General features: G+C 52.6%; 1 protein-coding gene across 1 annotated transcript in view; it reads left to right on the top strand.

Annotated features, from left to right (window-relative positions):
- The window catches only part of fhip1b (FHF complex subunit HOOK interacting protein 1B), a 38,467-nt gene that overhangs the window by 7,691 nt on the left and 11,466 nt on the right, over nucleotides 1–19,310 (top strand). Inside the window, 5 exon segments of the mRNA XM_033022185.1 lie at nucleotides 10,935–11,093; nucleotides 15,868–15,954; nucleotides 17,567–17,734; nucleotides 18,736–18,815; nucleotides 18,992–19,161. Coding sequence (XP_032878076.1) covers nucleotides 10,935–11,093; nucleotides 15,868–15,954; nucleotides 17,567–17,734; nucleotides 18,736–18,815; nucleotides 18,992–19,161 — 664 coding nt within the window.

Raw genomic sequence — 19,310 nt, forward strand, 5'->3', positions numbered from 1 at the left:
CTCTGACCAAAACGTCACCTATCCATGTTCTTCACAGATGCAGCCTGACCTGCTAAATTACTCCAGCACTTTGTGTTTTTCCTTGGTATGCCAGCGCCTGCAGATCGTTGTCTCTGCATTGTGAGTGCAATGTGTCGAATGTGCTGGGTAGTACTTCACAAACTACCAGCGTGTGTTTCATAGAAAAATAGAAAATAAGTGCAGGAGTAGGCCATTCGGCCCTTTGAGCTAGCACCACTATACAAGGCAGACAAAAATGCCAGAGAAACTCAGTGGGTGAGGCAGCATCTATGGAGCGAAGGAATGGGTGATGTTTTGGGTCGAGACCCTTCTTCAGACTGGTGGGGGTGGGGGGGGGCGGGAAGAAGAAAGGAAGAGGCGGAGACAGTGGGCTGTGGGAGAGCTGGGAAGGGGAGGGGAAGAAGGGAGAAAGCAGGGACTACCTGAAATTGGAGAAGTCAATGTTCATACCGCTGGGGTGTAAATTACCCAACCGAAATATGAGGTGCTGCTCCTCCAATTTGCGGTGAGACTCACTCTGGCCATGGAGGAGGCCCAGGACAGAAAGGTCGGATTCGGAATAGGAGGGGGAGTTGAAGTGCTGAGCCACCGGTAGATCAGGTTGGTTATTGCGAACTGAGCGGAGGTGTTGGGCGAAGCGATTGCCAAGCCTGCGCTTGGTCTCACCAATGTCGAGCAGCTGACACCTAGAGCAGTGGATGCAATAGATGAGGATGGAGGAGATGCAGGTGAACATCTGCCTCACCTGGAAAGACTGCCTGGGTCCTTGGATGGAGTCAAGGGGGGAGGTAAAGCGACAAGTGTAGCATTTCCTGTGGTTGCAAGGGGAAGTACCAGGGGAGGGGATGGTTTGGGTGGGAAGGGAAGAATTGACCAGGGAGTTACGGAGGGAGTGGTCTCTGCGGAAAACAGAAAGGGGAGGAGATGGGAAGATGTGGCCAGTGGTGGGATCCCGTTGGAGGTGGCGAAAATGATGGAGGATTATTTGTTGTATGTGACGGCTGGTGGGGTGGAAGGTGAGGAGAAGGGGGACTCTGCCCTTGACGGCTGGTGGGGTGGGAAGTGAGAGCTACGGGATATAGAGGAGATCCTGGTGAGAGCCTCATCTATAATGGAAGAGGGGAACCCCCGTTCCCTGAAAAATGAGGACTTCTCCGATGGCCTGGTTTGGAACAGCTGATCCTGGGCGCAGATGCGGCGTAGAGGAATTGGGAGTAGGGGATGGAGTCCTTACAGGACGCAGGGTGGGAAGAAGTGTAGTCTAGATAGCCATGGGAGTTAGTAGGTTTATAGTGGATGTCGGTCAGAAGTCTGTTACCTGCGATGGAGATAGTGAGGTCTAGAAACGGTAGGGAAGTGTCGGAAATGGTCCAGGTGTATTTGAGTGCCGGATGGAAGTTAGTGGTGAAGTCAGTGAGTTGTGTGTGGGTGCAGGAGGTAGCACCAATGCAATTGTCGATGTAGCGGAGGTAGAGGTCGGGGATGGGGCCACGGAACGCCTCGAACAAGGATTGTAGGAGCAGGCAGGTTCTACTGCAGTTCTACAGGGTCTTGGTGAGACCACACCTGGAGTATCGCGTACAGTTTTGGTCTCCTAATCTGAGGAAAGACATTCTTGCCATAGAGGGAGTACAGAGAAGGTTCACCAGACTGATTACTGGGATGTCAGGACTTTCATATGAAGAAAGACTGGATAGACTCGGCTTGTACTCGCTAGAATTTAGAAGATTGAGGAGGGATCTTATAGAAACTTACAAAATTCTTAAGGGGTTGGACAGGCTAGATGCAGGAAGATTGTTCCCGATGTTGGGGAAGTCCAGAACAAGGGGTCACAGTTTAAGGATAAGGGGGAAATCTTTTAGGACCGAGATGAGAAAAATATTTTTCACAGAGAGTGGCGAATCTCTGGAATTCTCTGCCACAGAAGATAGTTGAGGCCAGTTCATTGGCTATATTTAAGAGGGAGTTAGATGTGACCCTTGTGGCTAAAGGGATAAGGGGGTATGGAGAGAAGGCAGGTACAGGATACTGAGTTGGATGATCAGCCATGATCATATTGAATGGCGGTGCAGGCACGAAGGGCCAAATGGCCTACTCCTGCACCTATTTTCTATGTTTCTATGTTTGACGTACCCTACAAAGAGGCAGACATAGCTGGGGCCCAAGCGTGTGCCCATAGCTACGCCTTGGATATGGAGGAAATGGGAGGAGTCAAAGGAAAAGTTGTTGAGGGTAAGGACCAGCTCCGCTAGGCGGAGGAGAGTATCTGTAGACGGGGATTGGTTGGTTCTCCGGTCGAGGAAGAAACGGAAGGCTTTGAGATCCTCCTGGTGGGGGATGGAGGTGTAGAGTGACTGGACATCCATGGTGAAGATGAGGGAATGGGGGCCTAGAGAACGGAATTTCCGGAAACAATGGAGAGTGTCTGAGGTGTCTTGAACATAGGTCGGATGGGATTTAACCAGGGGGGATAGGATGGAGTCGAGGTATGTGGAAATAAGTTCGGTAGGGCACGAACAGGCAGAGACAATGGGTCTACCAGGACAGTCAGGTTTGTGGATTTTGAGGAGAAGGTAAAATCGGGCCGTGTGGGGCTGGGGAACGATGAGGTTGGAGGCTTGGGGGGGCAGGGAGCCAGAGTGGATGAAGTCAGTGATGGTGCTAGAGATAGTGGCCTGGTGCTCGTCTGTGGGGTCATGGTCCAGGGGTAAGTAGGAGGAGGTGTCCGAGAGTTGGCGCGTGGCCTCAGCTTGGCAGAGATCGACGCGCCAGACTACCACGGCACCTCCCTTGTCGGCGGGTTTGATCACCCAGTCTGGGTTGTTGCGGAGTGAGTGGAGGGCTGTACGTTCAGGGGGGGAGAGGTTAGAGAGAGACAGGCGAGTGGAGAAGTTGACGTCCAGCCGGCAGTTTAAAATAAAAAGGTCTAACGCCAGAAGATGGCCATGAGGGGGAGTTCAAGAGGAGACGGGAGATGGGGTCATCACTGGGGGGGGCGAGGACTCCTTCCCATGGAAAAACGCTTGGATGCGTAGGCACTGGAAGAAGAGCACCGCATCGTGGTGGACACGGAACTCATTGAGGTGGGGACGGAGGGGAACAAAGGTGAGGCCTCAGCTGAGGACAGACCGTTCGGTATCAGAGAGGGGAGGTCAGGGGGGATGGTGATCAGAGAGGGGGAGGTCAACTGTACAATATGATCATGGCTAATCATCCAAAATCAGTACCTCGTTCCTGCTTTCGCCCCATACACCTTGAATCCGTTAGCCCAACTCTCTTGAATGCAATTAGTTTACAGGCGCGCTGATACATTCTGATTGTAACACGCTGGTTGGAAGCTGCACCCTGACTCGGCTGCTCAGGTTCAGCAATTCAAGAGGCAGGAGCGTTTATCTTCACATGGACTGCAGCAATCAAATTGCAACTTGCTGCCACTTTACAGGCCCATTAGACGCAACAACAAATAAATCAGCCCTAGCTTATCACTTACTCCAAGTATACTCGACCATACCAAAGTACATAAGCAAACATACTGGTGTAAAGTCCAGTGGTTCGGCACTGAGTAAGGCTGTGGTTAGTGTTGTGCAACAGCCAGATGGTTCATAAGGTTATATGATTCACCACCCTCTGACTAAAGACATTTCTCCTCATCTCCTTCCTGAAAGAATGCCCTATAATTCTGTGCCCACTGGTCCTCGTGGAAACATCCTCTCCACATCCACTCTATCCAGGCCTTTCACTATTCTGTATGTTTCAATGAGGCCCCCCCCTCATCCTAATCTCGGCTGGGAAGAAGCTGTTCTTGAACCTGGAGCTCACGGGTTTCAGGCTCCTGTACCTTCTTCCCCGATGGTAGCAGTGAGATGAGAGCGTGGCCAGGGTGGTGTGGGTCTCTGACGATGGTGGCTGCCTTTTTGAACCTGTAGATCCTTTCAAAGGTGGGGAGGTCAGTACCCGCGATAGACCGGGCATTGTCCACCGCTCTCTAGATCCCCTCAATACCTATTTATTTATTTACTTTGACAATCAAAGATATTTAGTCAAATATTAAATAATATATACAGTACAGTAACATACAAAACAGGATCCACCACCGACAAATGATAAACTATTATACAGGTGCACAACCTTTTATCCGAAGATCTAAATAACGAAAACCTCCGAATAGCGGACATTTTTTCGGTCCTTGAAGAAAGGTCCTTGAAAACGTTCACCGAGGGCGGCCTGCAGAGGTGACAGCGGAACCTCCGGTCGGTCCTCCAACAAAGGGGAACTAAATCCCCATTCGTAAAAGAGAAGGTGAGAGTATATTGGGTGAGTGTATATTGCGCGGAAGGGTAGGAATCATTGTAAATCATTGCTTAAATGTTAGTCAGTTAGTTTGGTGGGCTTTTGGGGGGAACTTTAATTCTTAGTCCCCTACCTGGTCGGAGAAGCGGGGAGCGGGCAATGCCTTACCGGGTCGCCGTGCAGTAAGCTCCGGACCGCTGTGCCGCGGCTCCCAACATCGTGGAGCTGGGGCTGTGGCCGGCTGCGCTGGATTTGGATTTGTAGCGCCGCGCAGCCACGGGTAGAGTTCGCCGTGGTCGGAGCTACAACCGGCGCCGCCCGTGGCCGGACCACCGCAGCTCCACGATGTTGGGAGTCGGCGGCCCACAGCTGTCCGGGCTGCGGTGGTCCAGCCACGGGCGGCGCCGGTTGTAGCTCCGACCACGGCGAACTCTACCCCTGGCTGCGCGGCGCTACAAATCCAAATCCAGCGCGGCCGGACACCCGCAGCCCCAGCTCTGTGATGTGGGAGCCGCGGCACAGTACTGCACGGCGACCCGGAAAGGCATTGCCCGCTCCCCGCCTCTCTGACCAGCCAGGGGACTAAGAATTAAAGTTCCCCCCTTCACCCCCACCACATAAAATCCCTCCAAACTAACTGACTAACATTTAAGCAATGATTTACAATGATTCCGCGGTCTCCGGGGAGGAGGCAGCCGCTCCAGACTTTCCAAGCCGCCAGCGCTACCTACCTAATCTACGCTAAAAATCTTCCATTCCGAAACCCGAAAATGTCCGATATCCGAAATGTGTCTGGTCCCAAGGCTTTCGGATAAAAGGTTGTGCACCTGTACAACTATCTTACACTCCTTGTCAAGGATCCATTCCCCTCCCCCACGGTGCCCAGCGGTCCCGGAAATCCCCCAGGGTGCCCGTGGACAGCCCCTCTCTAACACCACCGTAACCCCGGAATAGGGGCAGGCAGCCGGCTCGGGCAGAGCCCTCTTCCGTCTGGCGCCGTGACTCGCGGATGGCCAGCTTGGCCAGTAGCAACCCAACCGGGACATCTTCAGCCCTACCCCTTCCCCTACGCACACGGTGTCCAGAGATGAGGATGGTGGGTGTGAAGTGCAGCCAGATGGCAAGGACGCAGCCCCATTAGATAATGGAACAAAGGGCTGCAACCTCACACACTCCACACACACGTGGTACACAGACTCTTCCAGCCAGCAGTAGTGGCAGGCACCTGGCGAGTCTGTGAACCACGAGAGAAACAGGTTGCAGGGAACACCCCGGTGCAGTACCCTCCACCCCAGGTCCCCAATGTAGAGGGGGGGGATCCCTGCGTAGAGGGACCCCCACTGGGGGCCGCCCTCGCGACCGGAAGGCAACACTGACCGCCATATGGTGTCCGGACGGTGGACCAGGGCGAGGAAGTGCAGGGTGTGGAGGAGGAGCCCGTACAGGACACGCCTCCCTGCGTCTCGGAGGGAGATGAAGGGTGTAGTGGAAAGGCGGCTCAAGTTGTGTGGGACCGGCTCCCGGGAAGGATTACGGCGCCTGGGTCCGACGAATACTTCCGGCTGAGCGGGGCTTTGCTCAGTCGCAAGTACTCCACATGCTCGAACCCTCCCTCCCCACACCCAATGGGGTGGGACAAGGGCCGGCTGCTTAGATCCCTTCAATAATAATAATAATAATGGATGGGATTTATATAGCGCCTTTCTAATACTCAAGGCGCTTTACATCGCATTATTCATTCACTCCTCATTCACACTCGGTGGTGGTAAGCTACTTCTGTAGCCACAGCTGCCCTGGGGCAGACTGATGGAAGCGTGGCTGCCAATCTGCGCCTACGGCCCCTCCGACCACCACCAATCACTCACACACATTCACACACATTCACACACAGGCAAAGGTGGATGAAGTGTCTTGCCCAAGGACACAACGACAGTATGCACTCCAAGAGGGATTCGAACCGGCTACCTTCCGATTGCCAGCCGAACACTTAGCCCATTGTGCCATCTGTCGTCCCTAATTTGATTCAATGGTGGGGAGATGAGTATCTGTGATGGACCGGGCAGTGTCCATCACGAGATTTAATAGCAACCGGAGGGGCAACCTCTTCACACAGAGGGGGGTGTGTGTATGGAACGTGCTGACAGAGGAGGTAGTTGAATGAATGAATAAGTTTATTGGCCAAGTATTCACATACAAGGAATTTGCCTTGGTGCTCCGCCCACAAGTGACAACATGACATACGGTGACAGTTAGGAATGATACATAAAACATTAAACATTAATAATAAAACATTATTGATCAAACATGTGAATTAAACAAAATACCAGAGCCAAATGTGAGGTTATCCACTTTGGTGGCAAAAACAGGAAAGTAGACTATTATCTAAATGGTGGCCGACTAGGAAAAGGGGAGATGCAGCGAGACCTGGGTGTCATGGTACACCAGTCATTGAAAGTGGGCATGCAGGTGCAGCAGGCAGTGAAGAAAGCGAATGGTATGTTAGCTTTCATAGCAAAAGGATTTGAGTATAGGAGCAGGGAGGTTCTACTGCAGTTGTACAGGGTCTTGGTGAGACCACACCTGGAGTATTGCGTACAGTTTTGGTCTCCAAATCTGAGGAAGGACATTATTGCCATAGAGGGAGTGCAGAGAAGGTTCACCAGACTGATTCCTGGGATGTCAGGACTGTCTTATGAAGAAAGACTGGATAGACTTGGTTTATACTCTCTAGAATTTAGGAGATTGAGAGGGGATCTTATAGAAACTTACAAAATTCTTAAGGGGTTGGACAGGCTAGATGCAGGAAGATTGCTCCCGATGTTGGGGAAGTCCAGGACAAGGGGTCACAGCTTAAGGATAAGGGGGAAATCCTTTAAAACCGAGATGAGAAGAACTTTTTTCACACAGAGAGTGGTGAATCTCTGGAACTCTCTGCCACAGAGGGTAGTCGAGGCTAGTTCATTGGCTATATTTAAGAGGGAGTTAGATGTGGCCCTTGTGGCTAAGGGGATTAGAGGGTATGGAGAGAAGGCAGGTACGGGATACTGAGTTGGATGATCAGCCATGATCATATTGAATGGCGGTGCAGGCTCGAAGGGCTGAATGGCCTACTCCTGCACCTAATTTCTATGTTTCTAAAAGGAGGCTACAGATTTTTGGTTATTGTTTAGAGCTACTACTCGTGGGAAAAAGCTGCTTTTATGTCTGGCTGTGGCAGCTTTGACAGTCCGGAGTCACCTTCCAGAGGGAAGTGATTCAAAGAGTTTGTGGCCAGGGTGAGAGGGGTCAGAGATGATCTTACCCGCTCGCTTCCTGGCCCTTGCAGTGTACAGTTCGTCAATGGAGGGAAGGTTGCAGCCAATAACCTTCTCAGCTGATCGGACGATTCGCTGCAGCCCCCAGGTGTCGTGCTTGGTGGCCGAGCCAAACCAGACCATGATGGAGAAGGTGAGCATGGCCGTATAGAATTGGACCATCGTTGCCTGTGGCAGATTGTGCTTCCTCACCTGCCGCAGGAAGTACATCCTCTGTTGTGCCTTTTTGATTGGAGTCAATGGTAGCCCCCCACTTAAGGTCCTTGGAGATGATGGTTCCAAGGAACTTAAAAGACTCCACAGATGTGACTGTGATGCTGTTGATGGTGAGTGGGGTGAGGGGAGGGGGAGCTCTCCTAAAGTCTACAATCAATTCCACTCTTAAAAGCATTGAGCTCCAGGTTGTTGTGACGGCACCAGGACGCCAGCTGTGACACTTCCTGTCTGTGGGCAGATTCCTCCCCATCCTGGATCAGTCCAATCAGGGTTGTGTCATCCGCAAACTTGAGAAGCTTGACAGAGGAGTTAGTGGAGGTGCAGTCGTTGGTGTAGAGAGAGTAAAGGAGAGGGGAGAGTAGGCATCTTGCGGTGCTCCTATGCTGAGCGTTTGCGGGTCCGAGATGTGCTTTCCCGGCCTCACATGCTGCTTCCTGTCTGTCAGGAAGCTGGTGATCCACGACAGAGGGGTTCAGGCACAGTTAACTCGGAAAGTTTGGAGCGTAGTAGCTCTGGCACAATGGTGTTGAATGCAGAGCTAAAATCAACAAACAAAATCCTTGCATAGGTCCCCTGGTGGTCTAGGTGCTGTAGGATGAAGTGCAGGCCCAGGTTGACTGCGTCATCCACAGATCTATTGGCCCGATATGCAAACTGCAGAGGGTCCATCATGAGGGTGGGTGGGAAAGGGTCCAGTCTTTTCCGACTGGAGTCTTGCTTTAAGTAGGTGTGAAGTGGTGAATAGGGAGGAGTGGGTGCAGGGGGGTCCAGTCTTTGCAGACTTGGGTCTGGCTGTGTTGGTTGGGGAGGGGGTACCAGGGTTACGTTTCTGCTTGTCAAACCTGCAGTAGAACTCATTCAGGTCGTTGGTCAGCTGACGATTGTCCAAAGAGCGGGGGGGCTTTCTTCTTGTAGCTGGTGAATTCTTGCAAGCCCTTCCAAACTGAAGAAGAGCCACTGGCTGAAAAATGCTGGAGAAACTCAGCGGGTGAGGCAGCCAGCATCTGTGGAGAGAAGGATCTTGCCCTTAAACATCACCTATTCCTTCTCTCCATAGATACTACCTCTCCCGCTGAGTTTCTCCAGCATTTTTGTCTACTCAGCAGATCTGGCATCATGAATAGATAGGTGACGTTTCGGGTCGGGACCCTTCTTGAGACCACTTGTTCTCCAAAGATGCTGCCTGACCCGCTGAGTTATTGCAGCATTTAGTGTCTTTTTCTGTAAACCAGCATCAACAGTTCCTTGTGTCTACTAAAGCTCGGAGTGATATGGACCAAACACAGGCAACTGGGACTAGCATGGACAAGTTGGGCCAAAGGGTCTTTTTCTGTGCTGTATGACTGACATATCAGTATTGGGCGATAGAGTTGCTGCCTTACAGCACTTGCAGCGCTGGTGACCTGGGTTCCATCCTGACTACGGGTGCTGTCTGTACAGAGTTTGTACCTTCTCCCCGTGACCTGCGTGGGTTTACTCCGAGATCTTCAGTTTCCTCCCACACTCCAAAAACGCACAGGTTTGTAGGTTAATTAGCTTGGTATAAGTGTAAATTATCCCTAGTGTGTGTATGATATGGTTAGTGTGCGGGGATTGCTGGTCGGTGCGGACTCGATGGGCCGAAGGGCCTGTTTCGGCGCTATATCTCTAAACTAAACAGTGGCCAGACAGATAACCTGTCATCCTTGTCGACTTGGAGACATGTGGGTTTGGTGACCGTTGGCAACCTGCCGGGGCACAGGTATTGGGTAGAAGAGAGGTGGGGTGAAGCAGTGGGGGGGGGGGGGGGGGCGGCAGCAAGGCCTGTTTCTGTGGCGTATGACTTGGACTGTCAGCTAAGCCACGTCCTGTGATCTTGTTAGCTGTCAACCACTGGTGTTTGAGGTGGGAGAGGGGGAATGGGAGGCAGCGAGGTTGTTGAGGAGATTAGGGGAAGGAAACGGAAGGGCCGGGGAGAGGGAGGAAGGAGTACTAGGTTGGACTAGTGTAGATGGGGCGTGTTGCTCGGTGTGGGCAAGTTTCCACACCATCTCTCTGTGTCTCTATGTCTCTGTGTCTCCCTATCTCTGTGTCTCTGTATCTCTGTCTCTCTGTGACTGTGATTCTGTGTCTCTGTGTCTCTGTGTGTCACTGTGTCTCTGTGTCTCTGTGTGTCACTGTGTCTCTGTGTCTCTGTGTGTCTCTGTGTCTCTGTGTGTCTCTGTGTCTCTGTGTGTCTCTGTGTCTCTGTGTCTCTGTGTCTCAGTGTCTCAGTGTCTCAGTGTCACTGTGTCTCTGTGTGTCTCTGTGTCTCAGTGTCACTGTGTCTCTGTGTCTCTGTGTGTCTCTGTGTCTCTGTGTCTCTGTGTCTCAGTGTCACTGTGTCTCTGTGTCTCTTGTGTCTCTGTGTCTCAGTGTCTCTGTGTCTCAGTGTCTCTGTGTCTGTGTCTCTCTGTGTCTCTCTGTGTCTCTGTGTGTCTCTGTGTCTCTGTGTCACTGTGTCTCTGTGTGTCTCTGTGTCTCTGTGTCACTGTGTCTCTGTGTCACTGTGTCTCTGTGTGTCTCTGTGTGTCTCTGTGTCCCTGTGACTGTGTCTCTGTGTCTCTGTGTCCCTGTGACTGTGTCTCTGTGTCTCTGTGTCTCTGTGTCCCTGTGACTGTGACTCTGTGTCTGTGACTGTGTCTCTGTGTCTCCGTGTCTCTGTGTCCCCGTGTCTCCGTGTCTCTGTGCCTCCGTGTCTCCGTGTCTCCCTGTCTCTGTGTCTCTGTGTCTCCGTGTCTCTGTGACTCCGTATCTCTGTGTCTCCGTGTCTCTGTGACTCTGTATCCCTGTGTGTCAGTGTCTCTGTGACTGTGTGTGTTTGTCTCTCTGTGACTCCGTATCCCTGTGTCTCTGTGTCACTGTGACTCCGTATCTCCGTGTCCCTGTGTCAGTGACTCTGTGACTGTGTGTGTTTGTCTCTCTGTGTCTCTGTGACTCCGTGTCTCTGTGTCTCTGTGTCTCCGTGTCCCTGTGTCAGTGACTCTGTGACTGTGTGTGTTTGTCTCTCTGTGTCTCTGTATCTCCGTGTCCCTGTGTCAGTGACTCTGTGACTGTGTGTGTTTGCCCCACCAGGTGCTGGCCACGGGGCTGAGTGCACTTTACTCCTCCCTGCCTCGCAAGATCGAGGTGCGGGGAGACGACTGGCATGCCCTGCGGCGCGAGGACTGGATGGGGGTCTCCTCCATCACCATGTTCATGAACTCGCTGGAATTCTGCAACGCAGTCATCCAGGTAGGAGCCGCTCCCGTCTCACCCACCAGGGCCCCCAGCAAACGGGGGGGGGGGGGGGGGGGTCCAGCAATGCAGGGGGTCTAATCCAGCGATCAGAGGGGGCATCATATATAGAGTAGCAAATCCATGGGAGCGGTTCAGGGGGTTTATATATAGAATAACAGATCCCTGGGAGTGGGTTACAGCCTAGGGTTTTAATCACAGAAACATAGACAATAGGTACAGGAGTAGGACATTCGGCCCTTCCAGCCAGCACCGCCATTCAATGTGATCATGGCTGATCATCCACAATCAGTACCCCGTTCCTGCCTTCTCCCCATATTCCTTGATTCCGTTAGCCCTAAGAGCTAAATCTAACTCTCTCTTGAAAACATCCAGTGAATTGGCCTCCACTGCCTCCTGTGGCAGAGAATTCCACAGATTCACAACTCTCTGGGTGAAAAGGTTTTTCTTCATCTCAGTCCTAAATGGCCGACCCCTTATTCTTAAACTGTGACCCCTGGTTCTGGACTCCCCCAACATGGGGAACATTTTTTCCTGCATCTATCCCTTAATATGTTTCTATAAGATATCCTCTCATCCTTCTAAAATCCAGTGAACACAAGCTCAGTCGACCCATTCTTTCCTCATATGTCAGTCCCGCCATCCCGGGAATTAACCTGGTGAACCTACGCTGCACTCCCTCAATAGCAAGAATGTCCTTCCTCAATTTGGGAGACCAAAACTGCACGCAATACTCCAGGTGTGGTCTCACCAGGGTCCTGTACAACTGCAGTAGAACTTGCTCCTATACACAAATCCTCTCCCTATGAAGGCCAACAGGCTTTCTTCACTGCCTGCTGTACCTGCATGCTTACTTTCAGTGACTGGTGTACAAGCACACCCAGGTCTCGTTGCACCTCCCCTTTTCCTAATCTGACACCATTCAGATAATAATCTGCCTTTCCTGTTCTTGCCACAAAAGTGGATAACCTCACATTTATCCACATTATACTGCATCTGCCATGCATCTGATCACTCACCCAACCTATCCAAGTCACCTTGCAGCCTCCTAGCATCTTCCTCACAGCTCACACTGCCAGCCAGCTTTGTGTCATCCGCAAACGTTACATTTAATTCCCTCGTCTAAATTGTTTATATATATTGTAAACAACTGGGATCCCAGCACCGAGCCTTGCGGCTCCCCACTAGTCACTGCCTGCCATTCTGAAAAGGACCTGTTAAATCCTACTGTTTGCTTCCTATCTGCCAACCAGTTCTCTATCCATGTCAATACCCTACCCCCAATACCATGTGCTCTAATTTTGCACACTAATCTCTTGTGTGGGATCTTGTCAAAGGCTTTTTGAAAGTCCAGATACACCACATCCACTGACTCTCCCTTATCCATTCTAGTTTTACTTTAGTTTAGTTTAGTTTAGAGATACAGCGCGGAAACAGGCCCTTCGGCCCACCGGGTCCGTGCCGACCAGCGATCCCCGCACACTAACACTATCTCCACACACTATGGTCAATTTTTACATTTACCAAGCTAATTAACCTACAAACCTGTAATTCTTTGGAGTGTGGGAGGAAACCAAAGATCTCGGAGAAAACCCACGCTGGTCACGGGGAGAACGTGCAAACTCCGTACAGACAGCACCCGTAGTCGGGATCGAACCCGGGTCTCCGGTGCTGCATTCGCTGTAAGGCAGCAACTCTACCGCTGCCCCACCGTGACCGCCCTACTCCGCCACCGTGACGGCACTTGTAACTTGTTACATCCTCAAAAAAATTCCAGAAGATTAGCCAAGCATGATTTCTCCTTCATAAATCCATGCTGACTTTGACCGATCCTGTCACTGCTTTCCAAATGCGCTGCTATTTCATCTTTAATATTCGACTCGAACATCTTCCCCACTGCCGATGTCAGGCTAACTGGTCTATAATTCCCCATTTTCTCTCTCCCTCCTTTCTTAAAAAGTGGAGTTACATTGGCTACCCTCCAGTCCACAGGAACTGATCCAGAGTCGAGAGAACATTGGCAAATGATCACCAATGCATCCATGATTTCTAGGGCCACCTCCTTGACTATTCTGGGATGCAGACCATCAGGCCCTGGGGATTTATCTGCCTTCAATCCCAATAGTTTACCTAACACCATTTCCTTCAGTTCCTCCCTCCCACTAGATCCTCGGCCCCCTAGTATTTCTGGGAGATTGTTCGTGACTTCCTTAGTGAAGACAGAACCAAAGTACTTGTTTAACTGTTCTGCCATTTCCTTGTTTCCCATTATAAATTCACCTGTCTCTGATTGTAAGGGACCTACATTTGTCTTCAGTAATGTTTTCCTCTTCACATATCTAAAGAAACTTTAACAGTCAGTTTTTATATTCCCCGCAAGCTTTCTTTCATGCTCTATTTTCCCCCTCTTAATTAACCCCTTTGTCCTCCTCTGTTGAGTTCTAAATTTCTCCCAGTCCTCTGGTTTGCTGCTTCCTCTGGCCAATTTATATGCCACTTCCTTGGATTTAACACTATCCTTGATTTCCCTCGTTAGCCACGGTTGAGCCGCCTTCCCCGTTTTATTTTTTCGCCAGACAGGGATGAACAATTGTTGTAAGTCATCCATGCGGTCTTTAAGTCTTTGCCATTGCCTCTCCACCGTCAACCCTTTAAGCATCATTTGCCAGTCTATCCTAGCCAATTCCCGTCTCATACCTTCAAAGTCTCCTTTCTTTAAGTTCAGGCCCCTAGTCTCTGAACCAACCGTGTCACTCTCCATCCTAATGCAGAATTCCACCATATTATGGTCACTGCTGCCCAAGGGGCTTTGTACAACAAGATCACTAACTAATCCTTCCTCATTACACAATACCCAGTCTAGGATGACCTGCCCTCTAGTCGGTTCCTCTACATATTGGTTTTTAAACCCATCCCGTATACATTCCAGGAAATCCTCCCCCTCAGCGCCATTACTAATTTTGTTGGCCCAATCTATATGTAGATTAAAGTCACCCATGATAACTGCTGTACCTTTGCTACACACATCCCTCATTTCCTGCTTGATGCTATCCCCAACCTCCCTACTGCTGCTTGGTGGTCTGTATACAACTCCAACAAGCGGTTTCTGCCCTTGGTTATTTCACAGTTCTACCCATACTGAATCTACAACATCCAAGCTAATGTCTCTCCTTGCCATTGCATTAATCTCCTCTTTAACCAGCAATGCCACCCCACCTCCTCTTCCTTTATGTCTATCCTTCCTGAATATTGAATACCCCTGCATGTTTAGATCCCAGCCTTGGTCACCCTGGAGCCATGTCTCCGTAATCCCAACTATATTATATTCCTTAACAACTAACTGCACGTTCAATTCATCCACCTTATTACGAATGCTCCTCGCATTAAGGCACAAAGCTTTCAGGTTTGTTTTTCTTTTCTCCCTTCTACCTGCTGCTTCTGTCCCCCTTTTATATCCCTCTGTCTCCTTGCATTGGTTCCCATTCCCCTGCCCTGTTAGTCATAGAGTGATACAGCGTGGAAACAGGCCCTCCGGCCCAACTTGCCCACACCAGCCAACATGTCCCATCTGCACTAGTCCCACCTGCCCGCGTTTGGTCCATATCCCTTCAAACCTCTCCTATACATGTCTAACTGTTTCTTAAACGTTGGAATAGTCCCAGCCTCAACTACCTCCTCTGGCAGCTTGTTCCATACACCCACCTGTGTGAAAAGGTTACCCCTCAGATTCCTATTAAATCTTTTTCCCCTCACCTTAAACCTATGTCCTCTGGTCCTCGATTCCCCTACTCTGGGCATGAGACTCTGTGCATCTACCCGATCTATTCCTCTCATGATTTTGTACACTGACCTTTGACATGGGTGGGAGATTGCAACCTTCACGTGGTCCGCCCTGTTTCGACTAATGCAATCAACCTGGCGTGCACAAACAAATAAGATGAAATAGAACAAGTTGTCCTACAACTTTAGGCTGTGCACGCCATACGCAAGAAGAAGAAGACCTTTGAAGTGACCTTTTCTGCACTCTCTTTCCCATTAACCGCTCCAAGGGCCAAATGGCCGCCTCCTGCACCTATTTTCTATGTTTCTACATTTTCTATGTTAACTGCACACATACGCTTCCACGTTGTTGACCCCCCCCCCCCCCCCCCCCCCCAACCTGGGGGGTCCGTGGAGTTTGTATATAGAATAACAGAGTTTAGAAGGATGAGAGGGCATCTCATTGAAACATATAAGATTGTTAAGGGCTTGGGACACGCTAGAGGCCGGAAACATGTTCCCGATGTTGGGGGAGTCCAGAACCAGGGGCCACAGTTTAAGAATAAGGAGTAAGCCATTTAGAACGGAGACGAGGAAACACTTTTTCTCACAGAGAGTGATGAGTCTGTGGATACTCTGGTTCCGAGGTTCTCTGGATACTTTCAAGAGAGAGCTAGATAGGGCTCTTAATGATAGCGGAGTCAGGGGATATGGGGAGAAGGCAGGAACGGGGTACTGATTGGTGATGATCAGCCATGATCACATTGAATGGCGGTGCTGGCTCAAAGGGCCAAATGGCCTACTCCTGCACCTATTGTGTATTGTCTATTGTCTAACAGATCCCTGGGAGTTACAAGGTGGATCTAATCCAGGGGTTTGGGGAGTTTAGCATAGGCTATGCTCCAGCACTGTGTTCTGTTTGAAGTGCCGTTAGCTGTTGGTGGGAGGAGGGAGGGCTGGTGTATGGGAGCAGGTTGGGCTGATGCTGACCGGGGCTCTCTGCTCTGCACAGGTTGCTCATCCTCTGGTCCGTAACCAGCTGGTGGAGTACGTGCACAATGGATTCCTGGTGCCAGTCATGGGCCCTGCACTCCATAAGGTAAGGCAGCGAGCGCCCTCCCCCACCTGACTCTGTGACTGTGAGGAGGTACACCTCACCATTCCCCCTGCCAGGCTCGGACTCCCCGCCCCCCTTGGGTCACTGGCTGAGGCCCACATCCCACACAGTCCCTCACCGCCTCCCCTCTCCGCAGGTTGGGGGTCACGGAGGTTGGGGTCAGGGGTTACGGAGGTTGGGGATCAGGGGTTCATAAATGATAGGTGGAAGATTAGGCCATTCGGCCCATCAAGTCTACTCCGTCATTCAATCATGGGTGATCTATCTCTCCTTCCTAGCCCCATTCTCCTGCCTTCCCTGACACCCGTACTAATGAAGAATCCACCTGTCTCTGCCTTAAAGAATACCCATTGACAGCCTCCACAGCCGTCTATAGACACAAAATGCTGGAGTAACTCAGGGGATCGGGCAGGATCTCTGGGGGAACAGGATAGGCGACGTGTTGGCTTTGAACCCTTCTTCAGACTGCGGTTGGGCGAATGATAGTTTCAAAGGTCTTTTATTGTCACACGTACCAAATAAGGTACAGTGATATTCGTGTTACCATAAAACCGTACAAAAAAAAAGCACCAAGGCACATAACTTTATAAAAGTTGACATAAACATCCACCACAGTGGATTCCCCACATTCCCCACTGTGATGGAAGCCAATAAAGTCTAATCTTCTTCCCTCTTTAATCTCCCGCGGTCGGGGCAGTCGGGGTGATCGAAGCTCCCGTGTTGGGGCGCACAAAGCTCCCGTGTCGGGGTGATCGAAGCTCCCGTGTTGGGGCGCACAAAGCTCCCGTGTCGGGGTGATCGAAGCTCCCGTGTTGGGGCGCACAAAGCTCCCGTGTCGGAGTGGTCGAAGCTCCTGCGGCTTGGAGCTCCCGAAGTCATCTCAAACCAGGGACTGCGAGCTCCACAGTGTTAAAGTCCGCCGTTGGAGCTCCCGAAGTCGGTCTCCAGCAAAGGCCCACAACTCCGCGATGTTATGCGCAGTGCGGACGGAGATACGATACGGGAAAAGTCGCATCTCCGTCGAGGTAAGAGATAAAAAATAAAGTTTCCCCCAAACCCCCTTCCCACCCCTCCTCCCCATATAAACAAGCTGAAGAACACTAAAACATACATTTGACACATACTGAAAAAACAACAAAGAAAGAAGGGACAGACAGACTGTTGGCGAGGCAGCCATTGCTGGCGCCAGGGTTACAGAGGTTGTTGACCAAGGATAGGGTTATGGAGGTTGGGGGGGCGAGCGCTGGGGGGAGCGTTACAGAGGTTGGGGGGGGGTTGTGGAGGTTGTGGAGGTTGGGTGACCATGGGTTTGATACAGAGGTGCGGTGTGGTGACTACGCTGCTGTGACCTCCACATACCTCCATCGCCAGCACGGCCTACCTGGACCTCCTGGGGATCTAGGGTTGAGTTACGGAGGTTGGGGGTCATGGAGGTTTGGATCGCGGGTTGAGGGGTCACGGAGGTTGGGGTCGAGGGCTGGGGGTTACAGAGGTTGTGGGTGGAGGGTGGTGGGGGTTACTGAGGCTGGGTGTTGCGTGCATGGGTTGAGTCTGGCGGTGCGGTGTGGTGAGCGTACACCTCTAACCTCCACAGACCTCCATCGAGGAGATGATTGCCAGCACGGCGTACCTGGACCTCTTCCTGCGCACGGTCACAGAGGTGGCTCTGCTGAAAACCTTCCTGCGGTTCATCGTGCTACACCGGCACGAGAACATCACCATCCTCGACACGCTCATCAGCCGCATCAGCAGCAACTCCAGGGTGAGACCCCCCCCTCGCCGAGACCCCCCCCTCGCTGAGACCCCCCTCACCGAGACCTCCCCCCTCGCCGAGACCCCTCCCCTCACCGAGACCCCCCCTCACCGAGACCCCCCCTCACCGAGACCCCCCCTCACCGAGACCCCCCCTCACCGAGACCCCCCCCTCGCCGAGACCCCCCCCTCGCCGAGACCCCCACTCACCGAGACCCCCCCTCACCGAGACCCCCCTCACCGAGATCCCCCCTCACCGAGACCCCCCCCTCGCCGAGACCCCCCCTCACCGAGACCTCCCCCCTCGCCGAGACCCCCCCCTCACCGAGACCCCCCTCACCGAGACCCCCCCTCACCGAGACCCCCCTCGCCGAGACCCCCCCTCACCAAGACCCACCCTCACCGAGACCCCCCTCGCCGAGACCCCCCCTCACCGAGACCCCCCCTCGCCGAGACCCCCCCTCGCCGAGACCCCCCCTCACCGTGACCCCCCCCCCCTCGCCGCGACCCCTCCCCACCTCCACCCCCTCACTGCTCACCCCATCTCTGACCGGCAGCTTTGACCAGAGTGCTTCTGCTCCAAGGCTCAGCTCACTGCTGACCCACGAGTATGGTCATAAACTGATGGTGCTGGCTTCTCACTGAGCTGTCACTGTGTGGGTGTGTGGTGCCTGGATGTGTGCGTGGGATTGTGGTAGATGTGAGTGTGTTACGATGGGTGTGAGCAAGGCTGGGTGTGAGCAAAGTCAGGAGTGAGTGAGACTCAGCTGCGCGGCTGCAGATTGCTGCCTTGTCCCCTGAGGCCTGCTTGCTGCGTGGCTACATGCAAGGGCTGCCTTGGTGCATGGCTGCAGATCACTGCTGCAGCATGTTTGCTGCACGGCTGCATATTGGCGCCTGTTCCCTGCGGCCGCTTGGATGCGGCCACAGACACGGCTGACTTGCTGCGTGCGTGCGTGCGTGCGTGCGTCTGCCTGTGCGGACACTAACTGTGTTCTCTCCTCTCCCCAGCTCTGCATGGTCTCCCTCAGTCTGTTCCGGACCCTGCTCACACTCAACTGTGAGGACATCATGCTGCAACTCGTTCTCAGGTAGGGCGGGGGGCAAGACCCAGAGATGAGTGGGGGTCTCTCTCTCACAGAGGGATCAGTGTAGGGTGGGATGCGGGTGTGGTGTTGTCGGGGTGGGGTGGGGAGGGGGTGATGTGGAGGGGGCATTGCCGTGCTGTGGGGGTCCGCTCACACTGACCCCTCCCACCTGTGGCCAGGTACCTGATCCCCTGCAGCCACGTGATGCTGAGCCAGCGCAGTGCGGTGAAGGAGCAGGACCTGTACGGGAAGACGGCCGACAAGTTCCTGTCCCTCATCCCCGACTGCTGCAAACCCCACAACCTGGCCTGTCCCGAGCGTGAGGAGGAGCACGCCGTCTGGTCCAAAGGTCAGTGTCTGGCGGGGGGTCAGTCCCTAACGGGGGTGGGGGAGTCAGTCCCTGAAGGGGGGGTGGGGTGAGGAGGGGTGAGTCCCTGATGGGGGGGGGTCAGTCCCTGCCCGTGGGGGGGGTGGAGGTCTGTACACAGTGGGAGTGGG

Source organism: Amblyraja radiata, chromosome 6 (assembly GCF_010909765.2).
Source record: "Amblyraja radiata isolate CabotCenter1 chromosome 6, sAmbRad1.1.pri, whole genome shotgun sequence".
NCBI lineage: Eukaryota > Metazoa > Chordata > Chondrichthyes > Rajiformes > Rajidae > Amblyraja > Amblyraja radiata.